The 25,877-nt window shown below is 51.1% G+C and overlaps 1 protein-coding gene across 3 annotated transcripts in view; it reads left to right on the top strand.

The window, feature by feature from the left end:
- Positions 1–1,646: 1,646 nt before the first annotated feature.
- FAM20A (FAM20A golgi associated secretory pathway pseudokinase) overlaps positions 1,647–25,877 on the top strand; it is a 50,874-nt gene continuing 26,643 nt past the window's right edge. Inside the window, exon 1 of one of the 3 annotated variants that reach the window (XM_029210700.1) lies at positions 1,647–2,385. In XM_029210700.1, coding sequence (XP_029066533.1) covers positions 2,030–2,385 — 356 coding nt within the window. In that variant the 5' untranslated portion in view covers positions 1,647–2,029. Of the gene's footprint in view, positions 2,386–17,639; positions 22,976–25,877 lie in introns of those variants that run through there. The other 2 variants (XM_029210703.1, XM_029210702.1) reach the window with 2 other exon arrangements.

Here is a 25,877-nt window from a genome sequence, read left to right on the forward strand (position 1 = left end):
CCATGGGTGCGCAAGAGGTGAAGTCATAAGACGTGTGATGGCTTCATGGCCACGTCCTCTGCCAGCCCAGAAACGCAGCCTCGTTATTACGGATACAACACCGACCCACGGCCGACTTCTTCACCCTCTGACATGGATGCCTGATTAGACACATCCGAAGCTGCAAAGTTTCTTAGAAACTGGAAACCAGTTCGACATTAACTGCAGAGAAGAAGAAGAAGGTGGTTCAAAAAAAACCCCTAAAAATCCTGCCAGTACCCAGCTGAGAGGAGCAGCTGGCAATAGTATCACCTCGGGACTGCTCACTTGGACTAGGCATTTTAGGCCACTACGTTGTGTTACTGACAATCGTCCCTTTTTGGCATCTTCCTTTTCAGTACTTTTCTATTTTTGTCCCACTCACCATCTCGAACCTGTCCCAGTGTACGACAGGAACCAAGAAGTAATCATATTTCTGGCAAACACATCTTTCACACGTACCACGTGCTGTTCAAAGCAAGTTACAGGCTTTAAGTGGCTCACGCCACACAATAACCCTGTGGGGTAGGATCTATTACCATGTTCCCTTACAAATGATGGGGATGGCAAAGGCCACAAGGATCTCCCGCCGAACCACAGGAGCAAGAACTCTGGTCTGAACCCACAAGTCCAAGTGTGTCTGAGGGTTCTTGACTCCAGCAGGGAAATACGGGGTAAAAGACCGGGGTCCCCAGACGCGGGAGGGAACCGCTGCTGCCTGGGCGGGCAGCTCGCTCAGGCGAAGATGCCTTTCGCTCCACATCCATCAGGCGGGGGGGTTTCGGTGAGCACTTCGCCATCCCACCAGGTCATTAAACAGAGCAGCCCGGAGTTCAGGGCCAGGCAACTGCCTCTCCCTCTTCTGCAACGGGAAAATGGAGTGGGAAAGTAGAAATGACCTCACAGGATATCGGGAGAAAGCCTGAATCATGTGGGCGGACCCGCCTTCACACCCAGCTCACCGCAAAAGTTCGGAGTGGGGTCATGCGGGCGGGGGTGGACGCCCCCCTCCTTCGCTGCAAGACAGATTTCCTCTCGGTACAGTGCAGGCGCAGTTGGCACCAAACTCCCTCCAAACAGGAAGTCGCCAACATGCTAGGTGGAACCGGTGCCTTTTTTTTAAAGGTCAAACTTTTTCCTTGGCTAAGCGGCTGTTTCCCGAGCGCCTAGTACGTGCCAAGCACATGCACACGACACGCAGTCCTTATGGATCAAGTGGGTGCTCTGAGGGAAGATGCAAAGAGAGAAAAGACCACACACGCGCGCGCACACACACACACCTGGCAAATCTTACAGGAGAAAGGCTTTCCGGGAGCTGTCTTGTTTTCTAGGAAATCAACATGAAAATCGAAGGTCTCGCGCGCACACCGCGGGAGCCCCACCTTCCCCGCACCAAGCGCCCGGCCTGAGCCCCGGGCAGGGCAAGCGGGGTTCCCGGGCGAGGACGGAAGGCGCGCGAGCGGCGGGGCGGGTGACCAGGTGGACCGGCAGGGCCGGAAGAGGGCTCGGAGTTAGCTGGCGGGCGGCGCCGGAGGCAGGTGCCAGCGGGAGTGGGCGGGGGCGACCCGGCGTCACCCTCCTCCGGGGGCCGGGCGCGCACACCAGCTCGGCCCGCGGACCCGGGGGCACGGGCGTCCCCGCCGCCCGCAGGAGGAGCCCGAGCGGCCGCATCCTCCGGAGAGACGCCGCGGGCTCCGCAGCCGCCCTCCCCCTCCTCCGAGAGGCGAGCGCCGCCCGTCCCCGAGCCCCGAGCCTCCACCTGCCGCGGACTCTCAGGCTGCCGGGCGCGGGGCTGAGAAGGTGCGAGAAACAGGGCCCCGGGAGACAGCGGCTCTCGGGGACCGCTCCGCGCAGAGAGGGGACGCCCTTCCACGCCGCCAGCCCCCGCGCGTTCGGCGCCCCGGCCCCGAGTTCAAGGGCCACCGCCCTCGGAGGGGGCTCTCCGCGCGGGCAGCGCCCCGTCCCGGGGCTCCGGCGCCTCGCCCCACCACCACCACCCCGCGGCGGGGCCATGCCGGGGCTGCGCCGGGACCGCCTGCGGACCCTGCTGCTGCTGGGCGTGCTGCTGGCCGCCGACCTCTACTTCCACCTCGGGCCCCGGGTACGGCGCCGGCTGCGGCCCCGGGAGCGCCCGCCCGGCTGCCCGTGCGCCCACCGCGCCGCCACCTCGGGCCCTCGGCCGGCCGCGCGCCACGTTCCCCCGGCCGAGCCGGACGGCGGCGGCCCCGGCTCCAAGCTGCGGGCCCTCTTCGCGCACCCGCTGTACAACGAGCCGGAGAAGCCGCCGCTGCTGGGGCCCGAGGACTCGCTCCTGGCCGGCCCCGAGGCGCTGCGCTATTACCGGAGGAAGGTGGCCCGCTGGAACAGGTGAGACCCCGCGCCCCGGCGCCCGGCCCCCGAGCCGATCTCCGCGCGAGGAAGAGCTTCTGGGCAGCAGCGCCAGCAGGAGGTGCTCCCAGCTCCTCTCCCCGCGAGCCCCTGGGGGTCCATCCTGAGCCCTTTCTGTTCCCGGGGCCATCTCCCCCCTCTTTCTCCTGGCCCTGATGTGGAAAGCCGCTGCCGGACTTCGGTTTTCCAGAATGAGGTTCCCCAGCAGAGCAAGTCGGGAGAGAGCTGCTTCGAACCCGGCACCTACCTCTAGACCTGGGCGCCTTCCACGAACCGAGGCTACACCCGCCACCTGCCTCTTCCCCTTTGCTTATTCCTCTGCCCGGGGTCAGAGATCACGAGAGGTCACCCGGGCAGAAAGTCAGTGGTCAGTTTCCTGAAATGGTCGCCAAGCTGTGCAATTTACAAAGTGGCTTGTGCCGTGAGTGTTACGACCTGCAGGCGGTTTTATTATCGTGGGGATTTGAGCACTGGGAAGATAAAAATCTACCTGGGAATTTTGTTTAAATCCAAGGCAAAATATAGAAGGAAAAAAAGCCAAACATATGTAGGCTAATATTAAGAAGGATTTTGTGTGTGTGTGAAAGGACAGGGTGGGAGGGTCCTTTGGAGAAGCTGGAATGGTCAGTTCTGAGGTCCCCAGCTGATGACAGAAGGCCTTCATAGGAGTTAGGACTCTGTTTTGAAGTACACACTGGTCTACAGATCACTCAGTCCACTTTCGGACCGCACCCATCACTTTTCTTAATACAAGAGATTTCCAGATGAGATGTCTTTGCTGGCTTTATAGTCCCTCTGGAGGATGGGTAGACATTAAACGTCTATGGAAGGTCAGCGCTAGCCCAGTTTTACTGCTCGTTACTCTGTAGTGCTGAGACTGACCAGGGGTGGAGGGGGCCTTCAGAAAGCAAAAAGAAAAAAAAATTGAGAGTTACTGGCTGAAGTCACTGTGGTGCGTTTCAGTTGCAACTGGCTGATGATTTTGTATTAAAAAGAAAGTGGTTCTCGATTCTCTTGCTGATTGGACGCAATAAAAAGGCAGTTTGAGATTGCTTCTCAGGCACTGTCATTTTCGATATTACCTTTATTTCATCAATAACGTGCAGATCAGTGAGCTAGGAAGTTTTGCCCTTGGAAAATTATCTCCACGTCCATTGAGGATTTGAGAAGGGACTGTGGGAGAAGTTGCTTGCTTTTGTCAATGTCGATCAATATTCACTTAACTCACATTTCTGTGGCCTTAAACTTCCCTACGTTACTTTTGTCCTTACGGAGAGTCGAAGGGAATCTTTTGGAAGAAAAGCGAAAGTCTTTCTCACCAATCTGTCCTATAGACAATTTTGAGCTTGATTTCTGTGCCATTATATGTCAGAAAAACACATTTACTGACCAGGAATGATCTTGGGCATTTAACGGAGGTTTGATGGGGACTGGTGACCTTGCTGTATTCGGCGCTAACAGAGTAGTTTCGTGTGGTTGGTTGAACATGAGAGTTGTGATACCTACTCATCACTACCTTTTAATACTTGAGATCTCAGGTGAGGTTTGTGGGCTATCACAGGAGGGGAGCTACACTTACAAGTGTTGAAACCGGACCCCGGAGGCAGAGAACCTTCACCCAAACTGCATTGTAAATGTCAAGGCAAGGATTTTAATACGTGTATATACCAGGGCTAAAAATGGAATGTGGAAGACTCATTAGCCAGGGTGCATTGGAATTGCACTCAAAGTTCTCTTGTGAGAGATAGTCACTCATTACCTTAAGTGAGACAGGGCCCTGACCATGTGAGGACACATAAAAAGTACCTGCTGCGATGTGCAGGGCCAACCAACGCTCCAGATTTCAGTGCAGACAATTAGAAGGAACAGCAAAGGAAAAAAACAACAACAGGGAGTGACCTTGCCAATTGTTTCCCTCTTGCACAGACAAGCCCCCCTTGTTTGTAGCCACAGCCCAGCCAGTATTGAAAAGCCGGGCCTTTCTAGACATAGGTGGCTGCCACCCTACCAGTAATTACTTAGCACCGTGAACTGCTATCCAGAATAATTGTAGCATTAAACCAATCTGCCTCACTGGGAGCGGCGCAGGTAATAAGCTAGCCAATCAGCATTTCCTCCCCAGTGGCCCAGAGGAGCCCATTAGTCTGAGTGAATGATTTTTTTAATTTTAACCCACCACACTAATAAGTACTGGTATGAAGTCAGAACGTATCTTTCTATAACTTGAGCTCGTCACCGATAGGAGTTAGGACACGGCCCGCCTTTTCCTCCGCAGCACGTCTCTTTTTGATTTCAGTGGCAGATGGAGCTTATTATACACTGTTTTGAACGTTTCAGGTTCTCGATCGGTATTTGTTCACGGGGTGTCAACATGTAGTTGACACGCTGGGTAGGGTGTGCTATCCTCGTGCTGTCACGAAGCTTTCTGCAGACCTCCTCAACGAGCTGCTCTTCCCTCCCTTCCTCTCTTTTCCCCCTCGCGGTGTAACTGAGTGCGGCAGCAATCCGAGTTAAAAATGCAGGCGGGGAAAATGTCTCTGGCGCGCCACTGGCCGCTGATCACAGCGAAAGGGCCAACACGTTTGGCACCTCTCTTGACTGGAGAAGAGAGCACACATGGAGCCCGGGAAGTGGGGTCGTCACTATTTCAGACCTTAAACCAACAAGCCAGATGAAGCCTTTTCCTTTCAAAGCAGTGGTGGAGGGCAGCGCTTACCTGCAGCCCAGGTTCAGGCTGTCGCTGCCCTTACATCTTAGAGGCTGAGCTCTGGGTTCCTTCCCCGCCCAGCAGCTGCCCGAGCCAGACAGCATCTGTCCTTTGACATGTCAGAGCCGGTCAGCTTGGCTTGGCCGTTTGCCCTCATATCTTTGGTCGGTTCCTCTGTAACCCTCCGGTCTGACAGTCAAGGTCAGACAGGGTCATGCCTGCCTGGTGTAAGAACTCCGGCAGCTACAGCACAGATGCAAGTTTTCCACTCTCTGCTTTTCTTTCTTGACCTCATCCTCAGGTATCAAGAAGGTTATATTTTCCTGCACTTACCGAGTCAGCATTTCTCAAACACGTGTGTGTACCTGTGTCTTTCCCTCCATCGGACGCCCCTGTCTTCCGCCTTCACACCTCCACCGCTTGCCTTCGCTGAAGAAAGCCTGGCCCTGAGTCTCCCTTTGAAAATCACAGCAAAGAGACAGCTTTGCAAGAATGACAGCTGTTTGAGGGAAGTAAATTGGCTCCGGTTTTTCCCGGAGAAGCTATGAGAAGATCCAGAAGCCGAAGCAGTTGTAGGAGAGCGGCAGCAGGTGGCGGGGCCGGCAGGGGGGGTGATGCCAGAAGAGATGGGCAAGAATTCAGCTGGGCATGAGAGTGGTCTGGCCTAGGAATTGCTGGAGAAAAAGCTTCTTCCCACCGTGGCATCCGGGGAATAGAAAATAAAATCTCTTTATTCTCATCCCCTCCTTTTTATCTCTTTCCACCTTATCTCATGCTGGCCCGAGATCGTTTGGAGCACAGAGTTATTGAGAACAGGCAGTTCAGCTCACAGAGCAGATAAAAGCCCGGGGTCTTACTCAGGGGTGCCGGCCATTTGTCATTCACCCAGAGTCAGCAGGACCTGGGCCCCTTGTTCGATTCTTCCGCCAGTGATGCCAGGCTGAGAAAGGAAATGAGCCTCCTGGGATTTGAAGAGGGGCCTCAGCCACCACCTGTATGTGGCTAGCAGAAGGAGTGGGGATCTGGACTTGCATTTCTCTTTTCTCCCAATTAGAGCCTTGCTTGGCCGGTTGGGAAAAGCTGTGATTTTAGTGGTTTCTGAATCCCTGGATTTGTAGCTGGAGGAAACCTCTCCACTCTTCTCGGAGCCAAAAGCTCCAAGCAGATGGTTTCAGAGAGAGCTCATCCAGAGGCCGTTTCCCGGTTCCTGCCCCCTCATTTCAAAGCTCAGTTCTCATTGCAGTCAGCTCGGCAAAGACCTAAACCAGGGAGGGTACCAGTGTTCATCCAGGGAGGACGGCACTTCCCGTCTCCAGCTGCATCAGAATGAAGCCCGTCGGCCAAGAACTGGAAGATGCTCACCAGCTGTTCCATTGGTCCCAACCGCTGGCAGCCCCCTTTTACCCCAACCAAATTCTCATCCCTCTGGGAACTCCACTTGGTAGTTCTTTGCATGCAAATCCTCCTACCTGAGACATGCTTGGTAGGTGCCAGGTACTTGACATACACTTGCGAACTCAGGCCTCACAATTTCCTGAGAAGTAGGTGCAGGATTCCAAGATGCGCTCCCTAGAGGCCAGGCCCTGGGTGTACACACACCTCATTATCCAATCCAGTGCTCATCTAGGTACTGCAGTAAAGGGAATTTACAGATGTAACTGAAGTCCCAGACCGGTTGACCTTGGGATAGGGAGATTACCCAGGTATGCCGGACCTAATCACATGAGCCCTTTAAAAGCAGAGTTTTCTCTGGCTGGTCAAAGAAGAGGAGGTCAGAGACTCTGCATATGACAAGGGTTGGATGTCCCATTGCTGACTCGGAGATGGAGGGGCCATGTGGCAGGAGAGATGAGTGACCCTCAGGGTCTAAGATGGGCCCCAGTCGACAGCCAGCCAGGAAACAGGGACCTCAGTCCTACAGCCACAAGAAATGAATGCTGCCAACAGCAAGAGTGAGCACGGAAGCAGATCCTTCCCCAGAATCTCCAGGCAAGAACTCTACCTAGCTGATGACTTAACTTCACCCTTGTACAGCCTGTGCAGGGAACTCTGTCACGCTGAGCTCGATATCTGACCTATAGCTCGGGGTATAATCAGTGGGTATTGTTTAAGCCACAAGGTTGGAAAACTAGTTCAGCACTGTGTTTACTTCATCTTATGGAGGAAACTGGGGATGGGAAGGTGGTCATAACTTGTCTGCGTAAGTCAGGCAGCCTTTGCACCCAGAGGGTCTGGCTCTAGAATCCATGCTCTCTGACCAGCAGCCCTCGCCCTCTGCATCCTTGGACGTCCACGGGTGCTCGCTTTTCCGCTCCTGGAAAGGCTTTTCCGACGACTTCCACCCACTCTGGTCCCTCCCTGATTAGACTCATCCTCTCCCTGTACCATCACGTTAATTGTTATGACCGTGCAGCTTCATGGCAGCTGTCATGTGAGCATGAATGACCACTTGCTCCAGGCATGAAAAGCCCCCAGCTTGCACACGGTTGCACGAATACATCTGTTTCATGGTTCCCCGTAGGGGAGAGCCAGAGTAAATATCTGTGGGACAGATAATGGGGGACAGACGACCTCAGGATTTGGGGGCCGTTGGTCAATGGCTTGCACCCCTATGGGAGAGAAGAAGCCTTGAACAAAAACAATCTTAACCGTAAAATTATCCCACCCATAACCTGGCTCTTTCTCCCTATAAAAGGCAAAGGCAAAGCCAGCCTGCTGAGACATCCTGGAATTTGGATCTGGGGTGCTCTCCCTACTGCAGTAGCGTAAATAAAATCAATTTCCAAAAAAAAAAAAAGCCCTGAAGGAAAGTTGAAAAGGTGCCGTTTGCCAAGAAGAGAGAATTTCCTCAGCTCCCTGAACTTTCTGAGGAAGAGCCGCCAAAAAGTCACTCATTCAAGAAAAGTGGGAACCACAGAGAGACTCTGACTTAGCCGGAGCAATCCCCACTCACCCCTTGGTAGGTGCTGCCTGTGTTTTCCTTGTGATTATTCATTAACCTGGAGGGCGATGAGAGCCTGTGGATTCTGCTGAAGTCGGCGTTCGTGTGGCTGAAAGCCGATTGAGGATTCTACACAGCTGCAGCTCTAGTGGAGCAGAAGTCCCTAGGAGTAAGGACGTCTGCGTACCTGTCGTTATAGCCAGGCACACACATATATGCCTAAGGAAAACCATAGTACGGAAAAAGAAAAGGCCTAGTTCTTTTTATGGCCTGCCACTTGGCAGGATGTCCTGTGGTTGAGACGTGAAATCAAGACAGAACTGAGCTGGAGTGCCTTGGAGATGCCAACATCCAATACTGTCGATCCCTGGAGGCTGACCTTGGAAGCCAAGAACTGGAGACCGCCAGCATCATCGGGCTTGAGCAAGAGGCACAGTTAAGAACCAGAAAAGGGCCTATTTTATCAGATTCTCTAGCAACCAACCAGGTAAATTTGGGAAGTCACGGGATAGAAAATAGCACAGGACTATGGTTCCCAAGAAGCCAGGAACCTGTACTAAAATTCAGCAAAATGTGGAGAGTAGAGAGAAACTTGAGGAGTCGTTGGCACAGGGGCAGATGAATTGAGGCGCTGGACCATACAAGACAAGATGGCCTGGGGAGAGATGGGAATTTAGACAGCGTGGGAGAGGTGGATGGGTTAGAAAAGAGCTCTGCTGGCAGAAGAAGACCGGAGCTGTTCAGCCCTGGGAAGTCAAGTTCAGCTCTCAGAGAACAAACTTGCCTTCAGCTGTCTGTACCTGGGTCAAGCTCTGTAGTTCGTGGGTAAGTACTTTTCGTGATGCTCACCAAAACGGAGCCTGGGACTTCCCTGGTGGCGCAGTGGTTGAGAGTCCGCCTGCCGATGCAGGGGACGCGGGTTCGTGCCCCGGTCCGGGAAGATCCCACATGCCGCGGAGCGGCTGGGCCCGTGAGCCACGGCCGCCGAGCCTGCGCGTCCGGAGCCTGTGCTCCGCAACGGGAGAGGCCACAGCAGTGAGAGGCCCGCGTGCCGCAAAAAAAAAAAAAAACAAAAAACATGGAGCCTGTATGGAGGGACAGATTGTCTCTTCTGGCCAATGCAGTCATCCCGGTTTCGTCAGTTTCAGTGGGCTTTTCTATTTCTCTGGTTCATTTTCTTCAGTGGCTGAAGAGTGGCAAATCCTGTAGGGAAAGTGTGTTTACCTGCACTTACAGCCCAGCTCATGATTTTCACTCGGCGTTAAAGAATTCTGCACAACCAACGGCTGCTTATTCATGCCTCTTCTGTGCTCCTCTTGGGCGCTCAGAGATGCTGGGGGAAGTCAGACTGACCAGCCACAACTCCATCGTCAAGTCAAGCCCTGATTAACCACCCTTTCGTTGCAGGGGTATTTTTGTGTGTGTGTGTGTGTGTGTTTTTTAACTGGGGTCATTGGATCCTACTGAGTTCAAGTGATGAGGTCTCTATTTCCCTTAAGTTTTATGCGTACTTTGCATTCTGTGCATATGTTTATTTTCTTAGGAAACAATACATTGTATTTGCAAAGTGTTGCCTACACTCATCAGAGTACTTTGATGTCAAATGACGGAAACCCAAGTCCCACCGACGCAAGCACTTAAAGGAAATGTAGAGAATCGTACCCAAAATTCCGTGACGTCAGCTGTCTCTACTCTCCCTACGCTTAGTTCTTCCTCTTGTTGTAATCCCCTCTTGCGGTTTCAAGCCCCCAAAACCCTGGGACCAGAGAGAGAAAAGGGCTTCTAAAATTTCCGGAAAGAAAGACCCTGGGCAAAGCCACTGACTGGCCAGGCCTGGGGATACGACTAGGCTCTAGAGGGTTATGATTGGTCCAGTTCTGAGGAGGATGCCCAGGCTTCAACCAATCACTGACGCCGGGGAGGTGGAGTCATTGGAAAGTCTCCGCTGAGCTCTCCATTCAAGCCACGTGGCTCAGTGTGGGAAGAGCAGTTCCCGCAAACCTGGCTGGGTGCCCAGACCTCAAGTGACCCAGAAGAACTTATGTGACCAGAGTGATGCTAGAAAGTTTCTCAACTTGTGCTTGCTGCATTTTTAAAAATAAATTCATTCGTAACAGATTCCTAATGTGCAGAACTTTTACACCAACCATTAAAGTTACCGCAAGAAGATAGGAATCTTTATTTATTTGGGCTTTCTCTTAAATCAGCCGTGCTCTCTTCATGGGAGCCTAAAGAAGGAATTCCTGTGGACCCATTAATGGGCTAGTGTCTCTTTCCCCCAAAACTCAACTGAGAACCAAGATGCCTGAGTGTTAATCCCAAGAGAAACACTTACCTTCTCCAGGCCTACGTTCCTCCTTTTGACATGAAGAGGGTGAGTCTGTGGTTCCCAAAGGCTCTGACAGCTGTTTTCCAAGCTCTGCACATCTTCAACCAGGATTTCTTCTGAGTGAACATATGGGACAAGCATTTTCCCAGCGTGTCTCATGAACTTCCAGGGTTCCTGGAGGTGCTTCACAGGTTCTGCAAATGATTGATTGAATTTGCATTTTGAAAGTATATACTTTAAGGCAATTTTGACGTAATATGAGAAAATGCACACCTGATTGTGTTATGCACACTGTAGCATACTGAGCCTGCCACGGGTAATTTATGTGGACAGATGACTTTCTTCCCATCTTTGTTTCATTGAGGAGTGTCCTGACATTGTGAGGAGAGCTGTTAAAAAACTGTCTCCTGTCCCAATGACTTCTGTGTGTTTATCAGGATTTTTTTACACTCTGCTCCCAAAATAATATGCAGAAATTAAGTGGGTACTGAAATAAGACTATCCTGTCCTCCATTCCCCCCCGATTTTGAGTGCTTGAGTCCATAATCCTATTATCCCTCTTGTTCTTATTAGCTTTTAAAAATAATTTTACATATTTGACCATATAAATCCAATTTATACCAAAAATTTATAAGTTTGACCTATTTTATACATTGGGGATTCTGTGTAAGATTTCTTTTGAGAAGAAAGTTCCACTTCTAGAAAAAAATTGAAAACCACTGATTTGGCATATACAGAAATAGAGTAGATTCCTTTCCTTTTTTCCTAAAATCGATGTGCCTGCAACCCAAGCCTCGTGCCCCCCTCGTCTCCCAGCCCCAGCTATTATCACTCATTCTCTCTGATAACCAAGCCCCCACCATGACTTTGCCAATGCTTCTGGCCACTCGAGCGTAAAAGAGCAACTTTTAGGTCCTGTGTACTCTCTGCTTTTGTTTCCTAACAAATCACTCCAATACTTAGTGACTTAAAACAAGAACCATTTACCTAACTCATGACTCTGCAGGTGAGCGATTTGGGCTGGGCTCAGCCAAGCAGTTCTTCTAGTCTCTGCTGGGCTCCCTCAGGCATCCGTGGTCTACATCTGGGATGTACTTCCTCCTATGGAGTCCCGTGTCTAGGACCTGGGCTGAGATGATGATCACGGCTCCACGTGGCCTCTCATCCCCCAGTCCAGCCAATCGGTCTTGTTCACATGGTAGCAGCAGGGTACCGAGGGAGAGCGGAAGTGTGCGTAGCCTCTTGAGGTCCAGGCTAAAACCTGATGAATGTCACTTCTGCAACATTCGATTGGCCCCAGTAGATCCAAGGCCACCTGGGGAGATGCAGCTACCATGGCCATCGAAGTGAAGGTGGTCTGCACACCTTAGTACTCTTATAGTGAGCAAAGGCTTGAGGGTAGTCTTTTCTCCCGGTGAGTTGTTGGGTGCTGGACAGGCAGCTCTCAGGGGTAAGACCCCTTCGTGTGCGTCAGTGGGAAAAATAATATAACCCTTCACAAATCTAGTGAAGCTGCTGTGGACCGAATTGTGTCCCCACAAATTGTGCTGACTTAGGCTCGTATCCACCTCAGTGCCCGGGGCAGGGTGCCGAAAGCCATCTCTGAAACTGTCTCCCTCCTCCCGATACAGTCCTTCCAGCCTCTAGAGGCCTCTCGGCCTCCCTGACTCCCAGACAAGATGGGCTCAACCCCCTCCTTGGGGCCACGTGTTTAGCTCTTCAATTATTCTCTTTTCAACCTGTCTATTTATGGATAGACTTTAAGTCCACCTTCTTCTGCAGGCCATCTTTGAGGTCAAAAGCTGAAAACTGGCCCTTTGTCTCTCTTTGCATTCCTCCTATAGTAACTCTAATCCTCCCCAAGGCCACAGATGCTCTGATTGAGTGGAATGAGTACACAGCATCCTCTCACAAGGATTTTAAAGCTCGTTTTATAAATTTTTAAACACTTTCATATTAACCACCTTTTGTATTAACCATAATATTTAGAACAATTATGAAGGTTTGTTCTTCCTTATCAGATGTATTAAGAGCCTGTATTTTATAAACAAATTTCCAAAGGCCATTATCTGTCCATTTATCTATAAGGCATCTGTGAAAATAATTGTTAATATTGTTAACACCATGAATAGGCAGAGTCCTTTCTACTTCCTGAAGCCCTTTAAACAGTCTATAATTCATTACTGAAAAAGACTGGGCTTTACAGCCAGTAAGAGGTTGACCGGTGTACCCCCATGGAAAGATGTCCAGTCAATCCATATTTTATTATAAAGCAATATCCCCTGGCATTGCCCCAGGCTGGCGAGGCTTCAGTGAGCTCCGTGTGGGACCCCTGATGAAAAAACTCGGCAAGAACCACAAGCGCTGCCTTGTCCTGAGACCCTCAAGAGGCCAGACCTCTCAGAGAACTCTCCACTGAAATGGACAAAAACGCCATCAGTGCAACTCGAGGCCCTCAAAGCAACACATGGAAAAGTGTGTGCTCCCTGTTTATTATATCAGTATGTTATTATAATATAATGGTGAGAAGCTGAGATCTTCTCATGTAATTTGCTATTAAAAAATTAAATATGCCATCCAGGATGGGTTTTCTACGACAAACTTTTCTGCCTCAGTAACCTGGACCCCTTTCAGGGATCCCTTTATGAGCTGCACAGCAACAGCTGGATGCCTGACACATCCCACTTCTAGGAAGCTGGAAGTCAAGTCTTTAAGCCATCAGATCTCTTGGCATTTCCTGAGCAGGGTCTAAAAAGAGAATTCAGTCACTGTATTTGTTTCCTAGGGCTACCGTGACAGATTGCCACTGTTTAAGTCACTGTTGGTGGCTTGAAACAACGTAAATTTATTCTTTCACAATTCTGGAGGCTGCGATCTGAAATCGAGGTGTGGGCAGGGTAGCAGGCCTTCCAGAGTGTCTATGGGAGAATCCATTCTGTGCCTCTTGCAACTTCTTTGGCTGCCAGCATCCCTCGGCTTGTGGCTGCATCACTCCAGCTCCGGCATCCTTGATCACATAACCTCCTCTTCTATCTCTGTCCCCCTCCTCTAAGGACACACGTCGTGGATTTAGGACTCACCTGGTAATCCAAGACAATCTCATCTCAAGAGCCTTACTTACCTCTGCACACGCTCTTTTTCCAAATAAGGTCACTTTCACAGGTTCCGGAGATCAGGTCACAGACATCTTTTGGTGGAGCAGCATGCAGCCCGCTACAGTCGTGTGTCATGATGACCATAAAGGCCCTGCAGGTGCCATTTTATTTTTATTTTTTTAAAGAGACTTTTATCGTTTACCTAAAAGATTTACATAAAAAGAGTATTTTATCGTTTACATTACAGATCTTGCTTTCTCTGCTAGAGCTTCTGATAGACATTCAGGGGCAGTGCATTTAGGATGAAACGCTTGGCGGTGCCTGGAATGTAGGTCGTCAGGGTTGTCATTCGGAACAGAGAAATAGATCTAGTAATTAGTTGAACTTGGACATAGGAACAAAGGTTCTTTACGAAGGTCATGGAGTCAAACGGGATCAGTGAGTGAACTCAAGCCACAGACCTCTGTCCAGAGAGGGGCCGAAGGGCCGGGAGCAGCTTGGACTCTCCTCGGACAATTCTTTTGGACCTGCTGTGACAGGTGAGCCAACAGGTGATCAGTGCATCAAAGCCATGTGCCGTGGAATGCGACTGCAAAATGTTTGGCTGGAAAAATGTTAAAAATAGATGATAAGCCAATGCCCACCTTAGGTATTAGAAAACCATCAATAAAGCAACCATTGGACGCCTAATGTGAGCAGTGTAACTTACCAGGGGCCCCTCTGGGTTAAACTCATTGCAAACTGTACACCCCAGGTAACTGGATGAGGTGGCATTCTGTTCTGTTATGGGCTGCAAATCCATTGAAAGGTCTGGGGGGTCGGCCCAAAACGATGATCTTGGATTTATAGCAGTTGATCTGCAGACCTTCTTTTTGGCAGGAACCAAGCTAGCGGTCTGTTTAGGCTGCTTGTAATTTGTGATATTACAGCCACTTTATCTGCATCTATGAAAATGCTTCTTCCTCACTCTCCGGGCAGGGGACGCTGTGCCTAACGCACCCAAAATGTTTTTTTTATTATTAATTTATTTGTTTATTTATTTATGGCTGCATTGGGTCTTCTTTGCTGCACACAGGCTTTCTCTAGCTGTGGCGAGCGGGGGCTGCTCTTTCGTTGCGGTGCACAGGCTTCTCATTGTGGTGGCTTCTCTTGTTGCGGAGCATGGGCTCTAGGTGTGCAGGCTTCAGTAGTTGTTGTGGCTCGTGGGCTCTAGAGTGCAGGCTCGGTAGTTGTGGCGCACGGGCTTAGTTGCTCTGCGGCATGTGGGATCTGCCTGGACCAGGGCTCGAACCTGTGTCCCCTGCGTTGGCAGGCGGATTCTTAACCACTGCGCCACCAGGGAAGCCCCCCAAAATGTTATTTACTCATTAAGGTATAAGTAAACAACCAGGTGGGCCAGAACATTGGGGCCCACTGGAGATGATCTGCTGACTCTTTTCCTTCAGGTCCACTTGTAAAACTGCACACTCAGAGAGATCTTTCCTGCCCCACCAACATAAGGGATCCCAGGACCCTCTTTTACCCACTCCTGCTTTATTTTCATCAGGGCTCCGAACACATGCCCTCTTGTCTATTGATGTGCTTTGTGTATATCCTCATCAGCTTTTTAAGGAGAGATTGAGCCGAGTGGATATAGCCATGTCCTGATCCCCAGAACGTGTCACCGTTACCTCTTGGAAAAACATTCTTTGCAGATGCAGTTAAGGATCTTGATGTGAGGAGATCCTGCTGGATTGTGTGGGTGGGCCCTAAATCCTACGACACGTGTCTTTGTAAGAGAAAAGCAGAGCGAGATTAGACACAGAAAAGGAGGAGACTTTGTGACCAAGAAGGCAGAGGCTGGAGTGATGTGGCCGCAAGCCAAGGAACGCCAGTAGCCACCGGAACGGGAAGAAGCAGAGAATGGATTCTCCCCTGCAGCCCCCAGAAGGAGCAGGGCCTGGCCCACGCCACGATTTCAGACTCTTGGGCCCCAGAGCTCTGAGAATGAATTTCTGTGAAGCTCCCAAGTTTGAGGTCATTTGTTAGGACCGCCACAGGAAATGAACAGAAGGCGGGATGCTGTTTGCTTCTTGGGCAGTGTAACCCCGGGGTCTAAAACGCTGCCTGTGTATAGCAGGTGCTTACTGAGTGTTTGGTAAATGAATGAATAAGGGAGCATCTCGGAGGCTTTGCAGTTGGGCAGCTCTGGGTTTCAATCCTGACTCTGCCTCTGAAGCACTGGGAGGCCTGAGGCTCATTTCCTCCCGCCTTTGTTTCCTACCCTGTAAAGTGGGCTGCATACCTACCCCTGGGGGTGTCGGGAGGGCAGATTGAGGTCACGTGTGTAACACACGGGGCAGGGCGCCTGCTTCCTGCGGCCCTGAGTCGCCAGTAGGTAAGGGACCACTAGTTAGTTATTGTGGTACGCTCTGTATGGGTTATCTGATAGCCACCAACCGCCAGCCGCGTTCATCGATGTTTGATGCCCAGTGGGTGGAGGAGAGGAGGAAGAAACAGCCTTTGTGGTTCCCAGACGCCAGGGAAAAGCACCCGAGCTTCCAGCCCAGCCCCTGGCCTGCCTGGCCTCAGCCTCAGCTGCTGCCGCCAGAGAGAATGTGCGCGTGCTCATGTCTCCGCAGTCACTTTGACGTCAGATACCCAGAGCTTGCGGGCGGGGGAAGACACAGACCTGGGGCAGCCTGCAATCAGTCTACTGACGTCAGAAATTCTATCCCAATGTGCGTGCGTGCACACACACACACACATACACGTGTACACACACATCTTCACACACGCCTCCACACACACACATACATACACACATCCACATGTCCACACATGTACACACACACGCCTCCATATACACACATACACGTGTACACACGTATCCACATGCATCCACACACACTCGTATATACACACACACCTCCACATACACATACACGTGTACATATGTATCCACATACATCCACACGTACACACACATCCACACACGTACACACACATCCACACACACGTCCACATCCACACACACGTCCATACATCCACACACACATACACACACACATACACACACATACATACACATCCACACGTCCACATGCACACACACGTACACACACATTCCTCCACACACACATACACGTGCACACACGTATCCACATACATCCACACATACACCACACATCCTCACACACATCCACACGCCTCCACACACACACATACACGTGTACACACATATCCACACGCACGCATCCACACACACGTACATGTACACACACATCCACACATCCATATATACACACATGTACACATCCACACACGTACACGTACACACACATCCACATGTCCACATATACACACACACGTACACACATCCACACACACGTACACGTACACACACACATCCACACGCGTACACACACACACACACACACACACCCTTCTGAGGGGAAACCAGCCAGCTAACGTTCCTCACTGACTTGACAGGAACCCTCCTTTCCCTTCCTCTCGTCTCCTTTTCCCAAGGCCTGTACCAAGCCAGCTAAGCAGGGCGCTCCCCGCTGGCTGGAGGCCTTTCCCCTGGCCCCGCCTCTGCTGAGCTGGGGGCGCGGACCCTCCCTCTGTGCGCGGCGCAGAGACGACCCCCCCCACCGGACCGTCTCCTTTAGCCCCAGAGCCGCCCCATAAGAGAGGCGCTGTAGTCCATCCTCAGATGGGAGGCTCAGACCAGGTGGGTCCCACCGGAACCCGGACTTCCAAGGCAGAGGTGCCGCCTCCACGCCGACTGTGCCTCACGTCTTAGGTCGGATCCTGGTGCGCTTTCAGCGCGGGAAGAGTAGTGGGCGGCGATCAGAGCCCCAGCCCTGCGAGGCCCACAGGTGGGAAGGGCAGAGCTGCTTCCAGTCCTGGACTCTGCAGGTGGAGACTGCCGTGGCCCTTCCGGAGACGAGGTTGTCACGAAGCTCAAAAGCTCTACAAAGAGCCCAACTTGTCCGTCCTTATACACCGTAGAGCTGCTGTTCATCTTTAGACTAAAGTTTTGTTTTTTACCGTCAGGGTGAAAAGCTTTATTGGAAGAATCTCTCACCCATGTCCTGATTCCAGGCTTGGGTTTAATCACAGGTCTGCCACTTCTTAGCAGGGTGACCTTGGACCGTTCACTTGGACCGCCTTCATCTGGGCCCCGAGGTAGTAACAATAATACTGACCCTTTATGGAGCTCCTGGGAGGCCTCAAAGAGTGAAAACTGCAGAGTGCTCCGGACAGTGCTTGAGGCAGTGTAAGTGCCAGGGGAGGGTGAGCTGTGTTCCTTGTTACTATTCAGACCTGTGGACCCCTTTGGGCCACTGGCTCTTCTTCCGCCTGATGTTTGTTCACAGGGACAGAGGTCCCCGTGGCTCCCACACGTGGGATGCTCTCTGACGTGCCCCTCCCCATTCCGTCCGCTCCAGTTCGGAAGCCCTGATCTCTGGGCAGGGCTTATGCCACCGCCAGGCCAGAGCTGTGGTTCTGGGACAGCAGCATGGGGCCAGGCACCCAGCGAAGCCCGGAATGAAAACAAGTGGCCCATTGCGACACAGCTCCAAGGGGAGAAAGCGATTGTATTTCAGCCAGAAAGCAAGGAGTTTGTGCTGGGAAATCAGCCCGTTTGGCAAAATCTCACTGAAACCTCCGTACAGTTATTACTTTCTCAACAGAAGACAGATAAGCAGGTTCAGAGTTTCCACCACCACCCTGATGTTTCAGGAGTTTCCCTCAATGTTCTCGATGCACCTTGACAAAGCGTCTCCGTCTCTGCAGCCTCCGTGGAAGGGCGGAAAAGGCTTAGGTCAGAGCCCTGGCTGTTAACTTTCTCCTTTTCCACGGACCGTGTTGCTGCTTCCACGGTGCAGACCTTCCTTTCCTCCTCTGTGGATTGGAGGAGTGATGTAGTCACAGGGCTTCGACAGCACAGGGAGAGAACCCCCAAAATACATTTGCAAGAAGCTCTTCGCAAATGTAGAGATCAATAGTATTAACTACAACGATGCCTCGTACGTTAAAGAAGCACCACAAGGCTATGGGAGAGGCATCGGGATCCATGGGTGTCCCAGCCCCCTCGCAGCTGGGGGGACCATGTGCCGAGTTCCAGCCCATGTGATGTGAGCTGAAATGATCTACATCACTTCCTGGCCAGAGCCTTTAAAAGCCGGGACCTAACCCCTCCAGTTCCTCTCTTTTGTAGCCCCGCTGGCTGGGAGACCACAAGCGGGGGTCTTGGTGTGTCCATCCAGCTGACCCCTGAGTCCCTCTGTGGAGCAGAATCCCCACTGACTGACCTTCGTTAGAGAAGCAGCACAACTAAGAGATAAACCTTTGCTGTGTGAAACCACTGAGCTGTCAGGACCATGTTGTTTCTCCCCAGAACGTGATTTTACTCTCCAAATGCAAGTGTCGAAGAGATGTACCGAGGATTCCTATTTCTAAAATCACATCCAGTGGGACTCTAAGCCCGTTTCCCATGAGGTTGGTTGGAAATTCAATCTCAGTCATCACTGGGGTTCCTTTCCCTAGACGCCCTAGTGTCGGGGGAATGTCCTTAGGGTCTTAGGTAGCAGAAGGTGTGAGGTCCTCATTCTGTCACCTGATCTCGTGCATGAGGGTGGCAGTGTTGCTTTTGTGGCGAGCTCGGGCACGGGACTATTTGCTGGTGCCTGAAATGCGCCTTCCCGGGTGCACCGCACAGCCGCTTCCCGCCACCTAGGGTCACCTCCAGGACTCACCACCCCAAGCCAACTTTCCTTTCCTGATCTCAGCGAATCTGCCTGTTCCCCCAAAGCGTGTGCTTCTGCCTGCACTTCCCTCCTCTCTCCCCTGTCTAGCCTCTCCCTTTGCTGAGTTTAGGCTTTCCGAAAATAAAACCATTTTACAAGCCAGAGAAGGAGTGGGGAAGCCTGTCTAAATGTCTGCCTGGTCCTGGATCATAAACACCCCCTAAGACAAGGAAACACAAAGTCCGGCCCCTTCTTAGAATAGAGGTGGGTAAAATTCCACAAGAACAAAAACCACATTAATATCTCAATAAATTATCCTACCCCACGGGTGACTTCTCATATGCTCGGGAGGAAAAGAGGCCAATGATCCTCTCCGTGTGTAAATCAGATGGAAAGATAACACCATGCAAATTAGCACCAGCGCATGGGCCAAGGACTTGAAAGAATTTAATCTGTGGGGAAGCCACAAGGAAGTTTGCCTACAAACCATGGGTATACGTGTCCCCAGCCCCTACGGTCAGATCCTTCTCTCCTTCGGATGCCCACGCCTGGTGACAGGCGGTAAGGCAAAGGTCAGACACTTTTGAAAAGATGTATGTTCCGGTTAACGTTTGTTTATTGAAGGACCCAGCGTGTGGATTTTTAGTCTCCTCCTGTTCTCAGCCCACGCTGAGCGCTGCCTTTAGACCTCAGCTCTGCTTTTCGCACTCGGGAAAATGGTGGAGGAGAGGGAGGGTACACAGCCATCCAATTCCAGAGTCAGTGTCATTTGCTAACCCTGTGTGTGTGTGTGTGTGTGTGTGTGTGTGTGTGTGTGTGTGAAACATACACTCGTCTATTTTAGGTTGCACAGTTGGAAGAGGAAAGAACCAGAATTTAGTAGTGCCTCCTTTGCAAGTAACACGTGTGTTGGTATTTTATCCATATGCTTGTTAGGTCAGTAGAAGCCTGACAACTAAATGACGGCTGAGCCACATTTGTTTTTGTTTTTTTTTATACAATTAAATAATACTTAAAGTTTTTGCTGTGCAGAGGATATCGGAGGAGTGTTGGAGACCCCGAGGAAGGCTTTTATGCTGTCTGTGGAAAATATTAAATTGTGCAGAGTCCAGAATCCATCATAGCAACTTTCAGGTCATTATCAGAGGATTAAGTGCCTTCTGTGCTCATGACTCTGTAACTCCAGCCAGGGGTTTCTCGACCTCAGCACTACTGACATTTGGGGCAGACGATTTTCTGCCGTGCTAGGCTCGACAGAAAATTAAATAAAAGAGGAGAATGCATTAGAGGATGTTTAGCAGCATCCGTTAGCACCCCTCTCCACCAACTGTGATGCAAAAATGTCTCCAAATATTGCCATCCGTGAGGGGTGAGGTTGCCCCTAGTTGACAACCTCTGGTCTACACCATGGGGGCCGTATCCCATGGAACAATGTAGTTCACAGCTGTGGGACCTCGGCTCTGTGAATGGTCACGTCGTGATGAGGTTGAGCGTTCAGTGTTAATATTTAATGTTTCTCAAAATTTGTTGTGCGCCACACAGAATCCAGTGCATGTCGTCACGGGCTCTGTAAAGGAAAGGTTTAGGAAGTGCCCTCTGCACAGGAAGCCTGACTGCAGGACTTCTCAGAGCCTTTACTGTCTTTATGTAACTGGGACTCCCCAGAGAGGTTGCAGTTTGCGACTCTTACGGAGCAAGTGACGTGTGTTAGTTGTGCCGGTGCTTTGCTTTGTGCCCAGGACCGGAATCTGGGAAACGTGGCCCAGCTAGAAGTTCTCTGCTAGGTCCCTACCTCGACTCTGGGGATCCCTTAGACCAGGATCTAAGAAGACCTGCCATCTTCTCCAGGATGTCCAGTCTGCCCTCATCTTTGGCAATAGGTCTGGAAGTTGTTGCGAGGGTGGAGATGCAGGTCTCTCACTGAGACCATAGTCCCAGCTCCGGGAGTGTCCTCGCTCTGTTAGCTCATCCAAAATCAGCAAGGTCTGTTGACAGTTGCCAAGACATGGAAACAACCTAAGTGTCCATCAACACATGCATATATGTATATGTATACACAGTGGAATATTACTCAGCCGTTAAAAAGAACGAAATTTTGCCGTTTGCAGCAACACGGATGGACTTGGAGGGTATTATGCTTAGTGAAATAAGTCAGACAGAGAAAGATAAATACTGTGTGTCATTTATATGTGGAATCTTAAAAAACACGACAAACTAGCGAATAGAGCATAAAAGAAGCAGACTCACAGATACAAACTAGTGGACACCAGTGAGGGGGACGATATGGTTGGAGGGGGAGTGGGAGATACAAACTGTCGGGCGTAAGACAGGCTCAAGGATGTATGCACAACACAGGAAGTACAGCCAGTATTTTGTAATAACTGTAAATGGAAAGTAACCTTTAAAAATTGTATAGAATTAAAAATAAGTAAATAAATAAATAGGAAAAAACCCAGCAAGCTCTGAGCAAAACGGGCAAGTTTAACCACTTTGATAAGACCAAGAAAAAAAAAAAACAACAAGATCACATTTTGGGTCATGAGGACGGAGGTTCCTCACTTTATCTCGGATTTCTGTGTTGAGTCCAGCAAGTCCCTTTGTCCCTATATCCCCAACTCCACATAGTAACGTCTTCCACAGTAGCCAGCCCCCAGGTGAGTGGAAGTTGTCTCCAGCGACGCTCCCCCGCTGGATGGAGCTCTGGTGGCATCACGTGCCTATAGATCCCTCTCCCTGGGGACAAGCTGGGAGGTCAGAGGGAGCCTGGGCTCGGCGCTGCCTCCACGTGAGGAGCGGAGGGCGGGGCGGGGGCCCCAGTGTGGAAGGCACATGGAGTGGGAATGCAGAACTTGACCGCAAAAGCCAACTGGCCAGGTTCGTACGGCTGCTCTGGGGTGGCACTCTCCAGCCAGGTGACCTTGAGCTAGCTCACCCGTGCCGGCCTCCTTGTCTGTGAGATGAGGCCGACAGTGCCCCTGCCCTCTCCGGAGGGGGAGGAGGGTCCTGAGGGGTGGGCACGGAGCCCCATCGGTGTTGGCATGATGACTCCACGTGAGAGCAGAGCTGGGGACAGCCATGAGGAGTGGGCCAGCCATTGCCATGGCTCTCGTGTTCTCCTGGGTGCTTGCTTCACTGGCAGCCAGGTGCATTTAAAGGGCTCAGTGGGCAGCCACGTTGCAGAACTTGGGATGGGATGGAGAAGCAGTAGCCTCTCTCCAACCTATTAGCATCCACTGCCCCCCACCCAGTGATAGCTCCTGGGCATGGGGGAGTCAGTTCCTTGGGGGGAGCCCCGTGGACTTGTTCTCGGGGGCAGTGGTGCCCCAGGACCACTCCCTGCCTGGTGGTTCCCATCGGCTCCATCAGCTGTGGCCCCAGTGGCTGCTTGGATTCGTTTCCTAGAGCTGCCATCACAGGTCACCGCGCCCTGCGGGGCTTAACACAACAGAAATCTATTCTCTTACATTTCTGGAGGGCAGAAGTCCAAATTCAAGGTGTGGGTGAGGCCAGGGGAAAATTCATTTCTGGCTTCTTCCAGCCTCTGCTGACTCCGGGCCACTTCTCTCCAAGGTCGGCCTCTGGGGCCACATGGTCTCCCGCTCTGCTCTGTATCTGCCGAGGGCCTGTCTGATGGGGATAGCTGTGGTTACCTCCAGGGCCCACGCAGATGTCCAGGCTCATCACCCCGTCTCCGGATCCTAACTGCATCACTTCCGCAAGTCCCTCTGGTCGTGTGAGGAAACATCTGCAGGGCCCAGGGTGAGGATATGGATATCTCGGCCCAGCACTCAACCCACCGCAGGGATACAGCATAGAGCAGAATTCGGGGAACTGGGAAATGAAGCAGAGGTCACAATAATCCTTCACGGCCCTCCTTCCCCACCCTACACACGTGGAATCTTAGAAATCACAGTAATAACTCACTCACCTATTAATTAATTGAATCCTCGCTAAAACCCCCCCAAGGTAGTACAATTATTGTCCCTACTTTTCAGAGGTGCAGAGAGGTCAAGGAACCAGCCCTAGGTCACACAGCCGTGCATGGCAGAGCTGGGACTCTGGATGAGGGACCTGCCTCTCCTACCCTCCCTGTCTCTCTGGATGTGCAGGCTCGGCACTAATAGTGACTCTGAGTTACAGATACAGCAGCATTGTCACCTGTCACCTACCCCTAAAAGTCAAGCCGCGGCCCATGGGCTCAGCGAAGCAGATATCCTTCAGGCTGAAGGACAGACTCCGGAGGGTGAATGCATTTCTGTCTTGGGAAGTGAAATGAGGGATTGGGGACCCGCTTTGGGGTCTGACAGGTGGTGGCAGATCCATCTGGCTCACAGCTTCCGTGGACTTCCCTTGGCCTCAAGGGCACAGGGATAAACAGAGAGGGAGGCGGGTGAACAGAAAGGGCTGCAGTGGGGGCTGTGCTCTTGGAGCCCGTGGGATGGAGCAGTGGGGAGATGCCCGTTAGCATCCCGGGCCTGTTTGTGAAAGGCCACGGGATTTTTTTTTTTTTTTTAATTGAAGTAGAGTTGATTTACAATGTTGTGTTAATTTCTGCTATACAGCAAAGTGATTCAGTTACACACATATGTATTCTTTTTCATATTCTTTTCCATTATGGTTTATCCCAGGATATGGAATATAGTTCCCCGAAGCCACGGGGTTTTGATGGTGAGCCCACCAGTCTGCTGAGGTGTATTTGAGGAGAGTTGGCTGTTCCAGAGAATTCTGTAGTGAGGACATGCAGCCTGCAGGGACCCGATGGTCTCAGAAATAAAGTCCATTCGAGTAATAAACAGAAAGACCGTTTCCAGAAGCCCACGGCTTTCTTGGCCTCCATCACTTGTCCTCATTAGCTGTTGTGCTAATGTTCTCCTATCAGGTGTTGGCTAGGAGAAGCAAGGAGGTCCTTTACGTAAAGCGCTGAGTTCCCTGAAGTTATGTGCCTGCCCGTGATATTCATATCAGGTATTCAGTTAAAAGCGCTGGGTTGTGAGTTGTGTAATTGCCTATCTGAGGCAGATCTACCACGAAGCTGATAAAGCTCCAGCCCAGCGCCTCTTGCTTCCCCTGTGGGTGCAGGAAGCTGTAAGCAGGGCGAGTGGGGTGCTGACTAGGAAGAAGAGTCAGTTTCTACGTTAAGTATGAAATCTCAGGGAAAAGGGATCTAAATCGTCAGGGCACTAGTGATTTGTTGATATCTTTTCTCATTCCAAAGAAATAGTCACTCGCATGCCTAATTTTGTATTCACAGTTTTGTACTCTTTTTTCCTAAAGTGGTCCTCCAAATGTGTAAGCGTCAGGTCCCGCTGAACCAGCTCCTTCTTATCCACAGGAGAAATAGGACAAGACGAAGGAAGACTTTTCCAAACTCGTCACCACCCAAACGAAGCAACTCTGGGAAAATGTTCTTTCTAAGACCAATGTCAAGGCTAAGAATATTGAAACAGACCCGTGGATCAAACACATGCACAGATTGAGGTCGAAAGCCGAGTCCTTTAGAGGCTCACTGTAATGCTTTTATAATTTTCTTCATGGCAGAGTGCTTTTGGAAATTCGTAAGATCAGTAAGATAATAAATAAGTAACCTTATGAGTTCCCTTCTAACAGAGATAGAGTTCTAGTGCAATGCCTGTGTTCAGGAGATTCTTGGTCCCCCCGCCCCAAGTTTTGATACCAGTATTTTGGAGTCTGATGGAGTTTTTGCAGCAGGAAAATTGTTCAGGCATCTAAGAATCAGTTATTTATAGAACATTTCCTGCGCGCAGAGCACTTTTTCAAATGCTAAGGAGGATGTAAAAATCTTAGGCAGGCTCCGGCCCTCGAGAAACGTAGAGCTTTGTTGGGAAGAAAACCCACATGGCTCTGAAATCTTTCACTGTCGCCCCATCTCCTGCCCGATGCTACAGCACAACGACCACTCAACTGAGTTTCCAAAAGAGGAAATTTTGCCTGAGTGCCTGACAGCCCCGCCTCCCTCCGGCTGCTCAGGCTGCTGGGAGCAGACGGTCTGGGCTCTGTGAACCTCCACAGATGATCCGTCCTAAGCCAGATGATGGGGTTCGGGGAGCCCCATCATACTTCTCCACCAGGCGCGGCGTCTCCCAGCCATGCTGGGAATGAACAGCTCTAACAAAGCAAGCAGGGGGTCAACCGATTAGAAAATAATTAATGGATTATCACCAGATTCCTCCCCAGGGGACCTCAGTGTGAGCCTTAAAGCAGAGAGCATGTCATCTCTCATCACAGCTTCATAACGAGAGAATGTAGCAAAATATAGATTCTCAGGCGTGCAGCTGAAATGGCTCTGCTTGCCAGGGCCTGGCCTCGTTGCTTTTGGCAGGGAACGTGTGTCCAAATGCCAAAGAGAGACTGGTTATTTCAGCCGGAAAGGACAGAAATTAATTCCCAGGATCAGTTCAGTCTGTCCTGACTCAGGAGAACCAGGAAATTTACGAGATGCTACGGTTAGAAAGAAGGAAGGACGGCAGGCAGGATTTCTGGAAACTTTAGCATTAGAGCGAACATACGCTATCCAGAAAGCATGCACGTCAGCTGCCCTTGAGTACGCCTGTGATTCCCATTAATTGTCTTTCCAGAAGAATACAGAGGGTAGTTCTTAGAGCGCTGTGCACCCACTGTGGGTGAGGTACGGAGCATATTC

This window comes from Monodon monoceros, unplaced genomic scaffold (assembly GCF_005190385.1).
Source record: "Monodon monoceros isolate NGI ecotype Baffin Bay Population unplaced genomic scaffold, NGI_Narwhal_1 Super_Scaffold_9, whole genome shotgun sequence".
NCBI lineage: Eukaryota > Metazoa > Chordata > Mammalia > Artiodactyla > Monodontidae > Monodon > Monodon monoceros.